The sequence below is a fragment of the Myotis daubentonii genome, chromosome 11 (genome assembly GCF_963259705.1).
Source record: "Myotis daubentonii chromosome 11, mMyoDau2.1, whole genome shotgun sequence".
In the NCBI taxonomy this organism is placed as follows: Eukaryota; Metazoa; Chordata; class Mammalia; order Chiroptera; family Vespertilionidae; genus Myotis; species Myotis daubentonii.
This window is the reverse complement of record NC_081850.1, coordinates 31,011,472-31,032,810: the sequence shown is the minus strand read 5'-3', so window position 1 is coordinate 31,032,810 and position 21,339 is coordinate 31,011,472. Positions and strand designations below refer to the sequence as shown.

The 21,339-nt window shown below is 41.9% G+C and overlaps 1 protein-coding gene across 1 annotated transcript; it reads right to left on the bottom strand.

Moving 5' to 3' along the window:
• Positions 1-15,249: 15,249 nt before the first annotated feature.
• On the bottom strand, positions 15,250-20,021 carry LOC132211918 (uncharacterized). The gene is given in 3 exon segments (XM_059656685.1): positions 15,250-15,460; positions 15,623-16,892; positions 16,895-20,021. Coding segments are annotated over 2 exon segments (4,341 nt in total). The 5' UTR covers positions 19,971-20,021; the 3' UTR covers positions 15,250-15,460; positions 15,623-15,627.
• Positions 20,022-21,339: the final 1,318 nt, after the last annotated feature.

Below are 21,339 nucleotides of genomic sequence, written 5' to 3'. Positions count from 1 at the left end.
TGATCAATGATTCTCTATCATTGATGTTTCTCTCTCTCTCTCTCTCTCTCTCTCTCTCTCTCTCTCTCTCTCTCTCTCTCTCTCTCTCTCCTCTGCCTTCCTCTCTCTGAAATCAATAAAAACATATTTAAAAAATATGCTAAGTGTGGCATATGGTGGTGGGAAAGTGGTGATCTGGTGACCGTGTGGGGAAAAGAAGTGTAACAATGAGGGTTACACACTGGAGCCACGATTGACTTGGGTGTTGTGAGCGTGACAAGGAGTGGGGCAATCATGAGTAATATACATAGAGTGATTTAATTGCATGCGTATGTGGTGGTGCCATTTACCGGATTGGGAAAGACTGGAAAAAGCTAAGCTTTCTCTGGGTTCCTTAAAAACGTCGTGCATATCTTTGTTATAGAATGAACTATACCACAGTTTGGTTTATTGTCTACTTGGCTGCCTTCCCTGCCAACTTTTCACCCTTTGGGGCAAAAAGCACAAGGGTTGGTAGCATGGGCTTTTGAGTAAAAGAGAACATGGGTCAAATCCGTGATCTATCACTTACTAACTGTGTGACCTTGAGCAGATTACTTAACCTAGTAAAGTCTAAGTTTCTCACTTTATAAATAGGTTCTCATAACACCTTTCTCAATGGTTGCTGAATTAAATTAAGTAAATTATATAATGTATTCAATGCTTAGTAGGAAATCAATGAATGCTAGCTATTGTTATGATTAGAATCTTTCATTGTCCTGGCCCATAATAGATACTTAGTAAGTATTTATGGGATAAGCAAATAAATGGGTGGAAGCTCACTTAGGTACTCACTGAAAAAAATGAGTAAATCAGATTCTAACCCTAACTACCTACTTACTGTTAGTTTTAACCTCTCGGAATGAAGCCCAGACTCAGTTTTCTCATCTGTAAAATGGAGAGAGGTATGTGAGGGAAGAACACATGTATATTAAGCTAGATGGTTTCTTAAGGAGCTTCTAAATTTAAACTTCCAATAATATTCTTAGTTTTCTGTTTTAATATACTTTTTTAATCAACTACTAAACGGTGCTTATCTGCTTTCTCATTTGATGCTAACAATTGCCCTGGAATGAAAGTAAGCACATAATATAATTATTGGTTAACAAGTAAAAAAAAAAAAAATCGAGGTTAAATGACATGTCCATGGTCAACACTTGAATTTAGAGCCAATAACACATACTATAATCCTTTTCTGCTACACTGCCCTGTTTTTCAGATGAGTGGTAACCTTCAGATGCAGACAAAGACAGTTTATTTCTAAGAATCATGTTATCTTTGGAACCAAGCACTTTAAAATGTTAGCTCATCCTAGGCTTAATATCCATTCTAGAAAAGAATTCAAGTAAAGTTTCAGAGCTAAGAACAATGCCATAGGCAAGTGACACTTCCATTGTGCACTTACTTAGATCTTCTTATCTCTCTTATGCTGTCCAATGGAAATATAATGCAAGCCCCATATATTATTTAAAAATTTTTAGTAGCTACATTAAAAATTAAAAATAAACAGGTGAAGTTAACTTTAATATTATATTTTATTTATTTCCATATTTCCAGAATATTATCATTCAGTATGTAACCAATTCAAACATTATTGAGATATTTTATAATCATTTTTTCATTCCAAGTCCTAAGTTTTCATAATCCAATATGTGTATTATACTTGTAGCACATTTCAGTTCAGCCTAACTACATTTTAGATGCTCAATAGCCATGTGTGGCTCTTGGCTACTGTATTGTACAGCACAGGAGTCACCAGTCACCAGTCAAACTTTAAATGGCTTCATATTAACCTTACAATAAAAGCCATGTTCTGTCCATGGCTCACCAGCTCCTGCTGGTCTCTCCACCTTCTGTTCATGCCACATTCCTCTGCTTGCTTTGCATTTCCTTGAGGATTAAAATTCATATCATAGAATGTCATAATCTTATATAATGAGTGGGTTGTATGGTGTATCAGTTAATGTAGTTGTATTTCTTAGAAAGACCAGGCATCTAGTCAAACTTGCTATTTTACTTAATATGGATTACATTAGTCCATTCTATCCCAAGTTAAGTTACATAAAAAAAGATCTTCATTTGGGAAATCTTCAAAACACTGGGAACAGAACATTGTGTATAATAATAATCAATGTATGTTTTTCTCTGCAAAAAACCCCATAAACACACTCATGTATATATGCTTGCATATGTATATAAAACATCTGAAAGAATTTCCAAGACACTGGTCTCAGTAGCTAACTTTGGAAAAGTCAAGTTCGACAGATTGAAAGAGAGTTATTTTTTATTACATATGCTTTCACAGTGTTTGGAATTTTTACCAGAATTTTCAACAAAAATTATTATTGCTTTTTTGATGGAAATTATTTGTCTATATTAAAGCCTAAGTGACCAGCTGACCACCAGGGGGCAGACACTCAACTCAGGAGCTGCCGAGCTGCGGTGACTTGGTAGCTTCGGTTCCCGGGTGATATACTCAGAACCAGAGAGGAGAGAGCTAGATTCCAGGGTGCTTCACCTGAGAACCACCCTCTCACAGTCTGGGACCCCTCAGTCAGACATCCTTAGTGCTGCCGCGGAGGCGGGAGAGGCTCCTGCCACTGCCACTGCACTTGCCAGCTGTGAGCCGGCTTCTGGGTGAGCAGTGCTCCCCCTGTAGGAGTGCACTGACCACCAGGGGGCAGCTCCTGCATTGAGTGTCTGCCCCCTGGTGATCAGTGTGCATCATAGCAATCGGTCGTTTGGCTGTTTAGTCGATTTGCATATTAGCCTTTTATTATATAGGATAATTTCAGAGTGTGGAATTTTTACCAGAATTTTCAACAAAAATTATTATTGCTTTTTCAATGGAAATCATTACTATCATAATATAGTAAACACTACATTTTTAGCAAAAATAAATATCAAATAAAAATATAAACATACATCAGAGCAGAGGTCTTTTGCTTTTTATTTTTCTCAATATGGTCCTTTCTTCAGTCAGAAAGTTGGAACTTTCAGTGGCATGTAATCCAAGGATATAATCATTGTATAAACCCTAGAAGGGTTCAACCATATCACTGTAGCATAGGAGGCAGACAGTCTGTCGAAAGTTCCTGTAAATTTGATGGGATTTGTAGCCCTACATCACCCATGGGCTCAGGCTGTCAAGCAACCAGACAAAATCAATAGACTCCTGACTTGTATTCAGAATCCCAGGGTATTTTTGATGTGTTACCAGCCACCTGGCCTGAACCATATTTTGGCAGATTCTGATATGTCTTTGCACTGGTTCTAGATTGATCAAATCCTTTCTTTTTGAAGATAACATAGTTTGGTGTAGTTTTTATTTCCCAAAGGCAGTAATTCACCAAACACTAATCCCAGGAGTTATACTTTTTAAAAAAGTAATACAAGTTTTTTTGCTATATTACTTTCTTCGTAAGCATCCTCAACATATTAATAACTCAGAGAAGTCCTATAGTAAAGAAACCTTCTTAATGTTGTTCAATCCAATATTTATCAAGCTTATGTGATTAAGCAATTTTTAGTTTCTTTGGGACATACTTAACACAGCTGGACACATTTTGGAAACCTCTGCTGTGGCTAGAAGTGGATCTCACTTATCACTTATGTGACCTTGGTCAAGTGACTTAAGTTCTTAAAGCTTTTTCTTTTTTAATAAAATGGAGATAATATATGAGGATTAAATTTATTTAATGAAATAATATATGAAGGCAAAACCTCCATAATGAGGAGGCAACTGACAGTAATTCTTTTCTGCTCTCCTGCCCTTCCCTGTTCATCTTAGTTATCGGGCAAGCTCTCATAGACAGTATGTGGCTATAGGAAGGAGTATTGCTAAAACATAACTATCGGAAAATGAGAAGACCTTTTCCTTCATATTATGGCACACGTTTCCAGTATGGCTAAGGCATGAAGGAGTGTGTGTGAAGCAGAAATGAGAGTGAACTAAAAAATGTGAACCGTTCTTGTACATGCTGCTTCAGTCAGGTTTTTAGCACAATAAAAAAAGGATTGTGGTCTATAGAAATTTGTTAAAGTAGGAATTTATCCAATTTTCTGCTTTTGCTTTTTTAATTGAAGAGAACCATACAATTAGAAATTCCTAAAGTAAATATAAAGATATGAATTCTATAGGGTCCTGGATTAAGATTCAGTCACTTGCATTTAGGCAGTTTGTAGAAGGTCCACTTATTAGTGTCATGAATTAATAGCCTAGATTCTCAACACTGTTTCCAGTCTGTGACCAAACCATTGTCTTTTTGTTTGATACAAACGCCATTATTTTGAGGGGAAGTAATATATGTATAGTTTGGATTTAAGCATAAGTATAAAAACCATATGTTGGTTTATTTATATTTTAAAATGAAAACTTGATTCAGTTTGGGCCATTGCTCTTTAAGATCTAAATAAGATCCATTCAGCACCCCACTCTGCATTCTGTGAAGATCCAGTGCCATCAGGAAATGTTTGCGTGCATTCCCCACAGGCTTTCCCTTTCATGGCCAGCTACAGCTCCAAGGCCTGCTTCTGCTGACAGTCAGTTACACATCTTCATCTCACCCCACATTTTCTGTCCTTAGGACTCACTTTACTAACCCAGATGTAAAACTCAGTCCCTTTACTTGATGTTCAAAACACAAACAACAAATTTAAAAAAAAAAAACCCACAAAAATTCATAATGATTTTATAGATATAAAAGAATATTTAGGGAAAAGAAAGGGATTTATATATTTCAGAAACATAAGCAACATAAAAATTAACCAGTAGACACTCCTTTTTAAAAAATATTTTATTTTATTGATTTTAGAGAGAGAGGAATAGTGAGGGATAGAGAGATAGAAACATCAATGATGAGAGAAAATATTGGCTGCTTCTTTACAGCCCCTACTGGGGATCAAACCCACAGCCCAGGTATATACCTTGACCAGGAATCTCACTGATGACCTCTTGCTTCATGGGTTGATGCTCAAACACTGAGCCACAGTGGCCAGGCAGCCTTTCCTTTCTTAAAGTCTGGTAGCTGTATCTGTGAATCAGGGCTTCAGCATTCCTCCATATGGATAAACTCTGATATCTCTCATTTTCACTATTAACTTCTCCTTCAGGAACAAAAGAGAAAAAAATCCCAATGCCTCCAAAATAACCTAGTTGATATTAGGCACTGTCCTTATTGTTCAGCACAGTCAATAAGTCCCTGTTGTCATTTGCCCTATTTAAAGGGCAATGTGAGAAGCAGCTTCAGATAGAAACCAACCCCTGTTATTGCGTTATTTGTCCCTTAGATTTTCAATTTCATCTTGGGGTTCCTATCCAAACCCATGGTCAATGACATGTCAACATGGAAGCTCTGTCTGCAAAGGAGCATTTTTACTTTGGAAGATAACTATTTAACATGTCCCCCAGGGCCCTTCACATTGAATTTTATATGCATCACATAGCCTGTATCTTAGGCTAGACAATCCCAAGTTTACTTTTCCAACTTGGAGAAAGTCTACCCAAGTATTTCCAGAGGCTATAGACAACTGGAAACTTAATTACACATATACTTGTGTGTGTGTGTGTGTGTGTGTGTGTGTGTGTGTGTGTGTGTGTGAATAAACAACAGATGTGACCAAATAATTAATATACCTTTTTCATAAGTGACAAAATGTTATTAAAATACATGTGTCTCTCACAGAATACAAGATCATATTGCAGTAAATTGAAATGAAAACAGGGGGAGGTAGGGTGGGAGATATACCATTGGAGGAATTGTATAGAGCAGCATTATTCAGAATTGCAGTCAAGAAGTCAATCTGGTGAGTCTCAAACAGTAATGAAATAGAATGGGATGAAGTGGAATAGAAAAATTGTAATATGAATAAGTACTCTTCTGTGAAGTTTTGTTTGTTAGGTGTTTGTGTGTATACATGCTTATGTGTGAGTGCCTTTAGATGCAATGTAAAATATATTTCTTACTATGAGTCATGGTCAAAGATATTTGAAGTCATCAGTATAGAGACCAAGCTGCACTGGGGTAGCATATGAGTGTGGTCACCACAATAGAGCCTGATCTTTATTCTTGCAAGTAAGAAATGAAACTTTCTTTGCACATTGATGCCCAACTTAATCCTGACTGCTTCCTGAATAATAGTCTAAAGTCAGGTTCTATATGAGGATTGCATGAATCAGACCTGCTATTTCTCTGTTGGGCCAGCTACAAGAGGGCGTTAGAATTGGACTGTTGTGGTTTAAATCGTGGCTCCTTTACTTAGTTGTGTGACCTTGGGCAAGACAACCTCTTGAAACCTTGGATGTCTCACCTGGAAAGTGGAGATAACAATAATTCTCATTTCCAAGGGCTACTCTGAGAGATATATGAGATCCTTTATTTAACTTTTAATATAGAGTCTTCACATAGTAAGCTATGTTAACTATAATGATAATTATTTTACTTTCTACAGCCATAGTTATAATAACTATAGATGTTGGTCCATACTCTGTTGTGTATGTATGTGTGTGGAGGTGGTCTTACTTATGATAGGAGAAGACATAAAATTTTACATATATAAAATCAGGTCTAAGTTGAGCCATTATTTATTGAAAGTCTTGTATATTATGATGAGTCTTTCTTTGGAGTGGACATAGGCTAAAGATTTGGGTCAGCGGGGAGTTGCATGACTGATTGACATTAATCAAGTTCACAAGAGGCAGAATTGCAAATCTATATTTCTTAATTATTCATATAAGATATTACATTTAATGATCAGAATATTTGTGCTATTCCTCTTCCATTATTAAGGTATCTGAGATGTCTCAAAATTGAGAAATTTCTTGTTGTATACAAGAATAGTTGTGAGTAGGTGGTGGGGACTATTTTAGATTACACTCTAAACCTCTCAAATCACCCAAATGACAGAGCATCTCTCTGAAGAAATTAGTCTTGTCTCTCGGATTTAGGCTGTTTTTTTTTTGAAAATGTTATCCAACACTGATAAACTTGGCCTGTTCCAAACTAGGTTCTATGCCAATAATTCCCACTTCTCTTGACAGTTTTTTTTTTTCTGTATGTGTGTTAATATCTCTACCTGCCCTATGGCCAGGATAGATAAACACACAAAGGCAGCCACTACCAGCTCTGAATGCCAAGGTATACATTATTGAGAATGCATCAGCCTCTTTGCTAGGGTAAAGAGGAAGCCTCAGAGTCATTCTTAACACAGTACTCTCCACAGCTTCTGCCCATCTATTAGAGTTGGCAGTGCAGTAAAATGATTTCCCATTACATGTGAAGAAATTATTCTCCTAATGTGTCATGATTTAATTATATTGACTATTGAAATTCTAGGATTGCCCATCGCTGTCAATCAAAGAGCATCATAAAAATGTCCTTGATGATTTGGGATCATTTTGTTAGCCATCACCAAAAAGATGATCTCAGTCAACTCTACCCTATGACGGTGTCTATTAGACCCTCGCCTCTACACTAAAGGACTCTAAAATCTCCCATTTTGAGTTTTTATGTTATTTTTCTAATATTTTGGAGGTCTTCCCTCCCACTAAGGTTGTTGGTTATCACTTCTTATATCATTTAGGTGTGACTATGTAATTATTGACTGAATAGTTGAAAGAATGTCTCCTCCGGAGTTTCCTTTGCCAATTTGCTGCTGCTTATCTCCGTTGATCTGAAAAATTAGATCTTGTCAGAACTGTATCAAGGAGAAAAATAGGACAAATATAGCTTATCTGTTGGGATACAAGTATACTTGCAAATATAGCTTATCACACACAAGTATACTTGCAAATATAGCTTATCTCTATATGAGATTATTAAGCCTGTAACATTTATGTTGAGTTTTCCCACCTCTTTACCACCTACATTCTAATGGTTGCAAAGGCTTTTCCATCCTATTCAGAAATGTAAAAAAATGTCTCTTTCATTTGAAGACTACTAAAATGTTAACAGTGTTAACATTCTGGAAACTGATGATGTAGGTGTTTTCACTTATTTACAAGTTGTTCTTTATTTTTAGTATTTTCTAAATTAGTTATTTTCTATATTCATTATTAACTTGAAAACTAATAATGCATTTTATTATAATAATGAATATTTAATTAGGACTTAGTACATATGAGGTACTGTGCTAAGTTCTTTCATATAGGTTAGCTCAGTTACTCCTCACAGTAATCCAGTAAGATTAGTACTACTGTCATCTTTCTATTATTCATGAGAAAATTATGTCTTCAAGAAGCAGCCTAACTTGCTAATGGTCACATAGAAAATGTGTTACAGACTTGAAATCAAACATGGATCTTCCTTATTATTCTCTCTTACTTCCAATCTCTAGTAAATATTTTGATAACTTCAACCAAACTTGGAGCAACCTCTTTTTGTGAGTACTGCCCCTATACATCCACCCTTTTGTCTTCATAAAGCTGTAGGCTCATATTCAGCCTTCTTTTTCCATGCCCCCTCTGTGGCATGATGATTGGATAGGAAGTAGTTACCTTATCAGAGGCAGGTAAACAAACAAACAAAAATTTTATTAGGTCATTTGGGGACAGTTGTTTTCTTATATAAATGAAGTTGTAGAGAAAACAACTCTGCTGAAAAAGAGAAGTGAACAGAGGTACAAAGCAAAGCAAACTTGAGACAGAAAGAGAACATGTGTTGGATTCCTGACAGCTTTTCAGTGCTTGGTATAGTCCTTGAAAACCCAAGTGGCTTTTGAATTTCATTACCCATATGCATTGTTATGAAGTTGTAATTGTTATAATAATTTTTCAATTTTTGCTTAAAATAGCTCAAGTTGGACTCAGAATATGACCATAATTCACATCGCACCTTAGTTATTTTCCTAAAATAAATCACTTTCTTTCATTATTCTGCATTGAATCGCCACCTTGATGTGTCCCAGATTCCCTTCTGTTCTCCAGATGCAACCCTAACTCCTTATTATGACCTACCTGGTCCTTCACAGTCCCATTCTAGTTTTCTATTCTTATTTCTCACCACAAACCCAGTACTCTCTAGCAAGCTACCTGCATCTCTAATTCACCATACTCTCACAACTCCCTCTGCTGCTTGTTATCCCAGCCCTCACAACTTACCTCCTCCTTGCAGAGTTGGTAGTGAGCTTCTAAATCACTTTGCTTATATACAGGGTGTCTCCCAAAATGTATACACAGTTTGAATAATTATCAATTCCAGTGGGTTAGACCTGAAAAGAAAGAAACATCAATTGAGCTATCAGCTGTAAAATGTGTATGTATATATTTTTAGGACAGTCTGTGTGTCTATTCAGTAGCACGCTAGAGCTGGCTTGTACTACCTACTGAGAGCTGGTTTCTTTGTGTTCAGAAATGTTGCAGCCAGTTGATGTTATATTGGTGGCTTGAAATCAGTCAAATTGGGGGTATTTACACCATGAAAATTGGCAAGCATACAAATCAGGGCACCTGCCATCCCCCAGAGCCAGTTGTTAAACCACTGCCTCTGGCACTTACCATATTGTTTTTGCTTTTTTATTTTTTATCATCTGTCTTCTGCCTTCAAGCACTGTGAGCATCAGTGAGGGAGACAGAGAGCAGATGGATACTGGAAAATGAAGGAAATAGGGAACAAAGGAAATAAGGAACAAGCTAGGAATTTTAATCTCTTACCTCTAATTCTCTGTGAAATCAAAGGATCAATGAAAAGCCACCTGCACATTTTTTTCTACTTGGAATAGACCATTTGAAGAGATAATCATGTCTACTCTTTGAAAATTGTTCTAAGAGGAGATGTGCATTTTTTTTCCCGTTGCCTATTGCAACTTTGCATCCAGTGCAATCAAGGGAGTCTTTGGTAAAACTAACTTCAATAAATAAAGCACATTTGCTCCCATGTTGCTTAAGTGATGATCAATTCCAACTGATATTCATCTTTTTAAAAATCCATCTGTTACAATAAAGGGCATTATTTGCTCACTTTTAATAATTTCTATGATCTAATTACTTTAACTTTTCCCTGCTGAGACCATTTTTATTCAATTTTCATTAAATTGTGGTTCCCTTCCCAATTAATACCCAAAAAAAATCTACATGACTTGAGGATTCTTATAGTCATACCACCATCTTTTATAGAAGAAAAAATAAGACTCAGGTAAATAGAAAAAATTGCCAGGCTTATACAGATAGCTTTTGGCAAAGCTTATACCAAAATCCACACTTCTTGAGTACTCAGTTCAGTTTATTTGCCCTCTTCTTATCTACTTTTATTTTTAGAACTATGGTAGTTTAGAGGAGCTCATAAAACATTCTTTCAACCATTCTTTCCTATAAAATACTGGCTTTCTGAAGGCACCATCTAACCTTGCTCTCTAGGCAGAGCTATTGGGTGCTTTGAGTCTCCCCGGAGTTCTCCCACATGGACAGTGGTGTCCCATGCCTTTTTCTGTTTTTTTTTTGTTTTGTTTTTGTTTTTTGTGGGTTTTTTTTTTATGTTCTGCTGGTTCATTTTGATTTCAGCTTCATGTTTCGAGTAACTCACATGGTTAGCCACAGGGTTCTGCTTTTAACATTCTGGAGATAGGGAAAATGCAGGACTAATCTTATGGGGTTTGTGCTGGGGTTAGTAAAGAAAAGGATGAGTTGTTATGGCAGAATTGACCACAGCTACTGAAAATGCAGCTGGATGGAGAGGGTCAGGTCACAGAACATGCACAGTGGCACACACATGCACACATGCACATTTAGGTGCAGAGTGGTGTTTTTTCTGTGGCAGGCATTGTGCGTGCCAAGGACAGCTGAGATATGGATGTATGATGTGGCTGGAATAGGGAAAGGTGGAGACTATGAGAATGACAGCTTGATGCCCGGTTCAATCTTGTAAAGGCAAAGGTTTGGGAAGGGCAATGACAGAGAAGGGAGCAGAGGACAAGGGAGAGTAGACAAGCAACAGATATGCTTGAACATAGCTGCCTTTGTTAGAAATATACTGCATGTTTTTTCTCACTCATCTATTATAAGCCATTCTTCTTTCTACCCTCTTTGAAAATTTCATAATTTGTAAATTTAATATATGAAATGTTTGTTAATTAATTAAAGTGTGCTGGATATTTATATATGTGAGACACTTTGCTTCTACCTCCAAACCTTGTAAAAGATGTCATAGCATCCATATGCTATCACAGAAAAGGAGGCATTGCTGTGGGCATATTTTTGTTAAGATTGCAACATATGAAATTCCCAATATTCAACTTTTTTATACTATAAAATTGATAGTGTTTGTATTATTTTACTTTTACTTGTCCAGATTTAGTGGGAAAGAGACAGCACATGAAGTGGTTGCTGTGTGAAGAGCCATTTGAGAATTACCTTTATTTTCCCTTTAAAGAATATGTGTGCATAGTAGGAAGCATAAATCTGAAATCTAATAGGCATTCATTTCAATCCAAGTGCTTTCGCTTATTTTCTTTGTGATCTTGAGCTCATAGCCTCCTTAAGTCTTACTCTTTTCACTTATAAAATGGGAATAGCAATAGAACCGACTGTATTTGTTCTCTCTTGCTGCATATCATCTACCCAAGAACAGAGTGGGTTAAAAAAACACACACCCACAAACATGTATTATCTCATAGTTCCTGTGGGTCAGGAGCAGCTTAGCTAGATGGTTCTGGCTCAGGTTCCCTCATGAGGTTGCCCTCCAGATGTTGGGAGCAGCTTCAATCTTCTAAAGGCTAGACTGAGATTCCCGATGTGCTCTTTGTGTGGATGATGAGTTGATGCTGGTGGTTAGCAGGAGCTCTCAGCTCTCCTCCATGTAGACTTCTCTGTAAGGCTGTGTAAGTGGCCTGCACAACCTGGCAACTAGCATTCACCAGAGTGAGTCATCCAAGAGAGAGCAAGGGAGAATCTGCAACATATTTTATGACTTAGCCTCAGAAGTCACACATCATCTTTTTCACAGTACCTATTGGTTACATAGGTCAGCCTTATTCAGTGTGGGTGGGGAATACATAGGAGTGTGAACACCAGCAGGCAAGTTTCACTAGAGGCTATCTTGATGGCTGGCTACCACACCAACCCTATTTGGTTATTGTCAGGATTAACCAAGCTGATGTGAAGAAGTACATAGCCTGGCATGTGATGAGCATATTTTAAGTCCTGATTAAATGTTAACTATTATTAGCATTACTTTGTTGAAAGTAATTTAAAAGTTAATGTAAAATTTATGTTAAAATTTTTGAAAATGCAAAAAGCATAGAAAAAAATGTTAAATAAATAGAAACACCCAATTCTTTCTACTTTCTTACCTAGAACATTACATATAACATAAAATATTCAGTGAGGTTTGTAAAAATAAAATATTAGAATTCTTATAGCTTCATAGGTAACTATATGTCTATTTCATAAAAGTCTTATTAACTGCAAGTTTCAGTATTCTACAGTATAATCTCACATCCAATGGTTCTTTTGAAACTAAAAAAAATGAAAAATTAAGAGCAAATTTGATTCAATATGGTAAATGTTCTTCAGGGCTCTATAAGTTCTTAAATTTCTCCTATTCTTCTGAATACAATTGATGCTCTTTTAATTAAGTGACAGAAATTAACTAAGTATATTTTAAGAGAAAAGGGAATGTTGAAGCTCCCACAATTATTAAGTCAGAGGTGAAGCTGTGTGACATAGCCAGACCCAGGGGTTCAAATGATATCTTCATGTCATTCCCTATCTTGCTTTGCTTTCTCCCATTTGGTGAGCAACATGATCACCAACATCCCCAAACTTCCACATTCATAGCATAGTAGTAGAATGGAATTAAGAGCTGTCTTTCCCAGTACCCATCTGTCAATCTCAAATCACATGCTCATTCCTGAGTCAATCATTGTAGTTAAGGAGATAAGTACTCTGATCTGCCCACCTGGTTGTTGTGATTTCCCTGAGATGAAGATGATGACGGTAATGGTAGTGAGGTAGTTTAGTGAGGTCAGAGTCAGGAAGCACTGTGATTTTTATTTCCACTAACTCAGCAAGGGAACCAGAAGAAACCTGGTGGCAAAGTGTGTAGAAATAGGAAAAATCATAGCTACCACAGTAAATAAGGAGAATTTATGTTAGAAGCAATCTATAAAATGAATTAAAAAGAACTATTTAGAATAACTATATTTCCTCATCATATGTAAAATAACATTTTAGATTTTATGAAGGAAGAAAGTGCAGGGTGTGTACATCCTAAGGCTTGAAGATTAAGCAATATCTCACCTGTAAGAAAAAAAATATTTTCTGCTTATTGTTAGAAGATAGATCACACAAAAGTTAGTTTTTAAATAGCCCATAAAATATAAAATCTTGAAATATAGAAAGCTGCACAAAAACATTGTGAAGATTGTATACACCAATATTTTTTAACTAGGTTAAGAGAAATTAGTTCAGGAACTATTTATTGCTAAAGGATGCTGGAGATGCAAAGAGGAGGAATCTTCAACTAAAAGTCTTTCAAGTTTGATTTTGTCTGTCTTAGCCGAAGGGGTCCTGCATAAATTTTTCTTTGAATGGAATATTCTGTTACTAAAAAACTAGTTTTAAAAACTGATGCATGCAAACACTGATTATAAAGTATGTATATATATATTCATGCATTCAATGGGTTATTCTCATACATTTGTTTAGTGCTCAACTATACACAATGGTGGGCAAACAAATACAAAATATTTCTCTTCCTTCTTGGAGCTAAGAATTTAGGATATATTTGTTGTTGTTTTAGGATTAGTATAAGCTCAGAAACTATGCCCCAATCCACTAACATTAGCCAGCTCCTATTACAGGCAAGGTAATGGGTAGAGCAATGTCACTGGTGGGTGCTGGGAATGAAAGATGAATAGCAATCTCTGCTCTTAGTGTTATGCCCAGAATTCAAGATCCCCAAGATACCATGCCAGGGAGCCAATCCGATGCAAAAGCAGAAGGTCCTTTATTGAGTTAGCTAACCCGACCCGGGCCTCCAGCCGACGCAGCGACCGGAAAACCGAGTGATATCCATGGGAAAATCAGGGCTTTAATAGTGAGGGGAGGGGGCTAGCTGTGGGCCGTTCGGATTGGCCAGGTGCCAAGTCGGGTCTTGTTGCACAGGATGTGGTCATCTCTATGGCGCGAACATCCCTTGCTTGTCATTGGCTAGTTCAAAGAAATCCCGGGCGTGGCCAGCAGGGGCCTGGGCTTCCGGGAAGAAGGCACTCTTCTGAGCACATGGTCTCTGTCCCAACATGGAGGATCCAGGGTAAGATGGAGGGCATAGCCCTCGCCCTTTCATTCCCCCCTTGTCTTGGAACTTCCGTCTCAATCATGAGACGGACTGCACTTTTATTTCACCGTCGCTAGGGGCCCATAGTGAGCACACAGAACTATCAACTGAACTATTTTATACACTTAACAAATGGTCCGGTGGAAGGGAAAGAAACCATTTTAGCTTTAACAACTTCTATTGAAATAGGATTTTTCTTCTTAAAATTCCTCCATGGCTATTAAAAAGCCAAATCAAGATAAATTTATTTACTGTCCTGATGTTTGCATAAACACAACAAGAATGGTAACTGACTATCTTTGCTGGAATTTCATGGTTGAACCTTAATGTGCCCCGTAGGGCCAGGAAGCCAAGCCATCCAGCTGCCATCAGGCCTGCCTGCAGTATCTGCTGAGTTAGGTGAATCCCTCACCTGTAGCAACTCTACCTGAGCCCACGCTCCAGGCTTTAAGGCCCATCTCAGTAGCCCTCCTACTTGTTGCGGCCCAGAGTGTGTGGGGGTTCCGCAGGGATGCAGAGGCATCTTTACTGCTCCCCTTCTACTCTTACCAACCGCCAGTGATGGTAGGGCATGGGCCTGACGCTCCAGCGCCAGCCATTTTCAGGGCTCCCAAGCAGGATACCAGGCTTTCTTCGTGGCATTCTTAGTGGCTTCAAGTCTTTAGAGCTCAGGCAGGGCTCTTTAAAACATGATACTCCAGTCAAAGTTTTCCGTTAATAAAACCATTATTAGGAACCAGTCTTACTGAATCTATGCAAAGAAACGTACTTACTTAGCATTGCCAGATTTTGGAGGAATTACATAAGGAGAAAAACATACTGATTTACTCTAAGATTTTCTGACTTTCCTTGCTAATTTCTTATCATGGATTTAAAACAAAACAGTAATTGTTGGTATAAAACCTTCTTTCTATGCATAACCATGCCTCAGACTTTCTAGTCTAAACAGGCTTTTTCCAGCTTTACTACCCCTGACATGGGCATGGTCACGCAGGCCTGCAAGACAGTATTACAGGCTGTCAACTGTTAGCTGTCTCTCAACAGAGACCAAAACCTGATGGGCACCCTTCCCTGCCCAGTTGGGCACTTGTCCTCTTGGCAGCTAGACACCCTTTACTTTTGGGGGTCACCCCACACAGCTCCCTTCCAGGACAGCCAACATACATTCAAACCTGCAAAAGAATCAAAGGTCAATATAACATATCAGTACAATAAAACATGATACTAGACATGTGATACTAAAGTCTATTTCTGATCTTCCTATGAATTGTCCTTGTCATTTTGGAGCCGTGTCCATGAAGGTGCAGGCATTATCTAAATCTATTTAATGTTACCAGCATCACGCAGGTCGAGCACGCCGTAGCTTGAGCTTGAGCGGGTTGCGTTGATCTCGATCGACGCTCCATTTGGTGATGAAGTCCTTCCGGATCGTGGAGGGGTCCGCTGACCGGACGTGAGTGTGATGAACCCAGGTCGCGACGCCGTCTACCTTGAGAGCAGTGGGGGTTGTTAGCACCACGGTGTAAGGACCCTTCCAACGTGGTTCAAGGGTTTCTCGATGATGCCTTCTGACGTAGACCCAATCTCCTGGTCTGTGTTGATGAGGAGTTGGGGTTGGGCTGGTCTCATAGATGGCGCGGAGGCGCGGCCAAATGTCCTCGTGTGCCCTCTGGAGCCCTCTGGGTAAGATGTCTTCCAGCAGCTTCTTGGCCACCGTCTGAGCTGTTTCGTGCTTGGTTGGGTATGCCTCTACCCAGCCAGAGAAGGTGTCTATGAACACTAAAAGATATTTATAACCATACTTCCCTGGTTTAATTTCAGTGAAATCGACCTCCCATTGTGCTCCCGGTTTGGTGCCTCTGAGCCTGGTCCCTCTTTCATTTGATCCGACCCTTGCGTTTGTAAGTTGGCAGGTCTTGCAGGCAGACACAACCTGATCTATCTTGGTATTCTGCTGGTGAATTTTGATTCTGGCATGTTGGATTAAGTCCTTCATTTTCCGGGTTCCCAGGTGAGTGGATTGGTGCATATGTTTTAACATCGTGTCCCCGAGCCAGTCCGGCAGTATAAGTTCTCCTTCTGGTGTATGCCACCATCCCTTTATTTCCTGGGCTCTGGGGAGCTTTCTGATATGTTGCAACTCTTCCTGGGAGTACTTGGGCTGGTCTGGTAAGACTGGGTCCCCTGGGTCTGGGAGTTGTAAGGCCATGGTAGGGACCGAGGTAAGGGCTATTGCCTTTGCAACCTGGTCAGCCTTTTGGTTGCCTTTCGCTACCGGGTCATCAGCTTTTTGGTGTCCCTGGCAGTGGATTATGGCTAACTTGGCAGGAAGCCACAAGGCCGCGAGCAGGTCGAGAATTTCCTGCTTATTTTTTATTGTCCGTCCCTCGGCTGTCAATAGCCCTCTTTCCTGGTAGATTGCCCCATGAACATGAGCTGTAGCAAATGCATAACGGCTGTCTGTGTAAACGTTAAGCCGTTTTCCAGCCCCCAGTGTCAGTGCCTTGGTGAGTGCAATGAGTTCTGCTCTCTGAGCTGATGTCCCAGGGGGCAGAGCCTCCGCCCACACGGTGTTCGTGTCTGTGACCACCGCTGCACCGCGTACCTGCTCCCGTTCCGCACGAAGCTGCTTCCATCCGTGAACCAGGTGGCCTCTGCATCCGGGAGGGGCCGATCGGTCAGGTCCTTCCGAAGTCCATGTACCTGCTCCAGGATTCCCGCACAGTCATGCAGTGGGGCATCTAGGTCAGGGTCAGGTAGCAGGGTAGCAGGGTTGAGGGCCGCACTGGGATGGAACCGTACTCTAGGGGGGTTGAGCAGCAAGCTTTGATAGTGGGTCATGCGAGCATTGCTCATCCACCTATCGGGAGGTTGTTTTAGGACCCCTTCAATGGCATGCGGGGTTGTGATCCAGATCTCCTGTCCCAGGGTCAGTTTGTCAGCATCCTTGACTAAGAGCGCGGTTGCCGCAATGATTCTTAGGCACGGTGGCCAGCCGGCGGCTACGGGATCCAGCTTTTTAGACAAATACACTACTGGGCGACTCCAGGGGCCTAAAGCCTGGGTTAAAACTCCTTTTGCTACTCCTTTGCGCTCGTCTACAAAGAGGCGAAAGGGTTTTGTAATGTCTGGTAGGCCCAGGGCTGGAGCAGCCAAAAGAGCTTTCTTTATCTGATTAAAGGCAATTTCTTCTGTCTCAGTCCATTTAAAGGCCTTCCCCTCCTTGGTGGCTTCGTATAGGGGCCTGGCGATCTCAGCAAAACTTGGTATCCAGAGGCGGCAATAGCCAGCCGATCCTAGGAATTCCCTCACCTCCCTCCGGGAGGTGGGAGCAGGGATTTTCAAGACTGTCTCTTTTCTAGCATCTGACAACCGCCGCTGTCCGCCCTCCAGTATGTATCCCAGGTAACTCACCCTCTTTTGGCATATCTGAGCCTTCTTCGCCGAGGCCCGGTACCCTAAGGTTCCTAAGGTGGCCAGCAGATCTTTGGTCCCTTGCTCACAATCTTTGGCGGTATCGGCAGCAATCAGGATGTCATCTACATATTGAAGAAGGGTGAGATTGGGGTGTTCCCTCCTGTACTCACCGAGGTCTTCATGCAGCGCCTCGTCGAAGATGGTGGGCGAATTCTTGAATCCTTGGGGCAATCGCGTCCAGGTTAATTGTCCACTGTAACCTTCCTCGGGGTCGTGCCATTCGAAGGCAAACAGGGGTTGGCTTTGAGGCGCTAACGGCAGGCTGAAAAAGGCATCCTTCAAGTCTAATACAGTATACCAGATTCTAGAGGGTGCCAGAGAGCTTAGGAGAGTGTATGGGTTAGGAACGGTTGGGTGTATATCCAGGACTCTTTTATTTACTTCCCGGAGGTCCTGAACTGGCCGATAGTCATTCGTATGAGGCTTTCTGACTGGCAGGAGGGGGGTGTTCCAGGCAGATTGGCATGGAACCAGTACCCCTAGGCTTCGCAGTCTCCGGATGTGAGGCTGGATTCCCTTCCGAGCCTCCTGGGACATAGGGTACTGTTTGACTCTCATCGGGCCTTCTCCTGGTTTTAGTTCTACCAGCGTTGGGGCCCTGTGGGCGGCCAGCCCTACTCCCCCCGTCTCTGCCCAGGCTGTGGGGAATTCTCGCAGCCACCTGTCCATATTGTTCTCTACTGGGGGCGCCCCTTGGTGGAGGCGATATTCATCCTCCAGTCTCAGAGTCAGGACCTGGATGGGGTGGCCTTCGCCATCGGTGACCTGAGGCCCCCCTTGTCTGAAGGTTATTTGGGCTCCAATCTTGGTTAGCAAGTCTCGTCCTAATAGGGGGTAGGGGCATTCTGGTATTACCATGAAGGAATGGGATACCCGGCCCGTTCCTAGATCTACTGTTCTTCGGGTAGTCCATGAATACTGGCTCATGCCAGTTGCCCCTTGCACCCAGGACTTTTTGCTGGCTAGCTTCCCCTGAGGTGTGCGGAGAACCGAATGTTGTGCTCCAGTGTCGACAAGGAAGTCAACAGGCGTCCCCTCCACTTTAAGAGTTACCCTGGGCTCGGGGAGGGGATCCGAACCCCGACTTCCCTAATCACTCAGTCCTTCCAGCTCCAAGACCTCCACCCGGTCTGTCTTGTTCCCCTTTTTACCGGCCTTCTTTGGGCATTCTCGGACCCAGTGCCCTATCTCTTTGCAGTAAGCACACTGGTTCTGTTGCAGCTTCCTTTTCCCGTCCCGGGCGGTTCTCTTACCTCTTTCTTGGCCATCAGCAAGCTGGTGAAGGTGACGGGTCCGCTCCCCAGGGGACTCCATGGTGGTGGCTAGCAGAATCTTGGCCAGGTTTCGAGTCTGCTTCTCACTGGCAGCCACCATGGCGCGGGCTTGCCTATCCTCAGGGGGCTCTCGGTTATTGAACACCTTCTCTGCTACTACCAGTAAATCCTGTAAACTCTTTTCTCCTAATCTATCTATTCTCTGTAGTTTCTTTCTAATGTCCATGGCTGACTGGTTTATAAAACTCATGATTACAGCTGCCTTATTCTCAGGGGCTTCTGGATCCATGGGGGTATAGGTGCGATATGCCTCCATGATCCGTTCTAGAAAGGCAGCTGGAGACTCATCTCTTTCCTGCTGTACATTCCCTACCTTGGTCAAATTGGTGGGCTTTCTAGCAGCCCTGCGGAGACCTCCCATTAGAGTCTGACGGTAGACCAAGAGCCTCTCCTTACCTTCTGCCGTGTTGAAATCCCATTCAGGCCTAGTTAAGGGAAAAGAGACATCTATCTGGGCCTGGTTCGTGGTCGGATTTCCGTCTACACCGGGAACCATCTTTCGGGCCTCATTGAGGATCCTTTCTCTCTCCTCCGTCGTGAACAGAACCTGTAAAAGCTGCTGACAGTCGTCCCATGTGGGCTGATGGGTGAAAAGAACAGAATCTAGCAAGTCAATAAGTCTCCCCGGTTTTTCGGAGAACTTAGGGTTCTGTGCCTTCCAGTTATAGAGGTCGCTAGTTGCGAAAGGCCAATAAATATGGGGCTGGTTGCCATCCGCATCCGGAGGTCCAGCGGCTCGTAAGGGCAGGGTCTTGATAGTGGAGTCGGGTGCTGCGACAGACAGCTCCCGTTGAGCTCTTTGCCGGGTGAGAGGTGGGCCTCCTACCGGAACCGGAACCGCGGCCATTCCCGGAACCCCGCCCCCAGCCATTCCCGGAACCGCGTCAGCTTCCCGCGACGGGGTAGGATCAAATCTCTCCGGCGTCCTGTGGAAATGATATGGGGGAGGAAAAATTAACTCTTCTCCAGTTCCCCCCTGCAAAACCGGGTAGCGGGGAGCTGGAGCTGACGGCAGGGTGACTTTCTTCTCCTTCTTCTTCTCCGCTTCCTGCAAGGCAAGAATGGGTTCTGGCTCCGGAGGGTGTGGAGGTAAGAAGGGCCTAAGCCAAGGTGGTGGATTTTCCACGAGGTCCTGCCAAGTAACAATGTAAGAGAGTTGACCAGGATGTCCCTCTTTGGGTTGGGAGACGACGTCCCTAACCCGGCGAATGGTGGGGAGATCGAACGTCCCCTCCGGCGGCCACCCAACACCAAAAGTCGGCCACTCCTTAGAACAAAAAGTCCGCCACCGGTCCTTCCGGACCTCTGCACTGAGGTTGCTGGCCCTTCCCTTTACCTCTTTGAAATGATCGACCATAATGCTTAAAGGAGTAGTTTGAGCCTGTCCCATAATGTCCATCCAGTAAATCCACAAAATAAAACCGAAAAAACACAAACACAGACAACTAAGGGGCCCGAAAATATAGTATTCCAACTCCATGGAAGCGAAACCAAAACAAGCTTCCAACTCCATGGAAGCAAAAACCGAAAACGACCGTTGTGTGCCAACCAGCGGGAGCGACCCGACTGTCTCAGATTGAGGGGTTCCTACAGAACTTCCGACTCCGTGGAAGCAAAATTTCCCCTCTTCAGATGGAGGATCGGGGCGCCCCCCGACTCCTCCTGCCTGTCTCAGATTAAGGGGGTTCCTACAGAACTCCCGACTCCGCGGAAGCAAAGCTATACCCCTTCAGATGGAGGATCGGGGCGTCCCCCAGCTCCTCCCGCCTGTTGATCCACTCAGATCATTATTACAGGCATTTACAGGCATTTACAGATTTCAGAAGTGAGCTCACACCAAAACACACGACACAAACAAAACACGACCTACCTACCGCGGTCAGTCAGGCCCTCCGGACTGGGAGTCCCATCGATGGTGTTGGGGATCCCGGCGAGCCCCCAAAATGTTATGCCCAGAATTCAAGATCCCCAAGATACCATGCCAGGGAGCCAATCCGATGCAAAAGCAGAAGGTCCTTTATTGAGTTAGCTAACCCGACCCGGGCCTCCAGCCGACGCAGCGAGCGGAAAACCGAGTGATATCCATGGGAAAATCAGGGCTTTAATAGTGAGGGGAGGGGGCTAGCTGTGGGCCTTTCGGATTGGCCAGGCGCCAAGTCGGGTCTTGTTGCACAGGATGTGGTCATCTCTATGGCGCGAACATCCCTTGCTTGTCATTGGCTAGTTCAAAGAAATCCCGG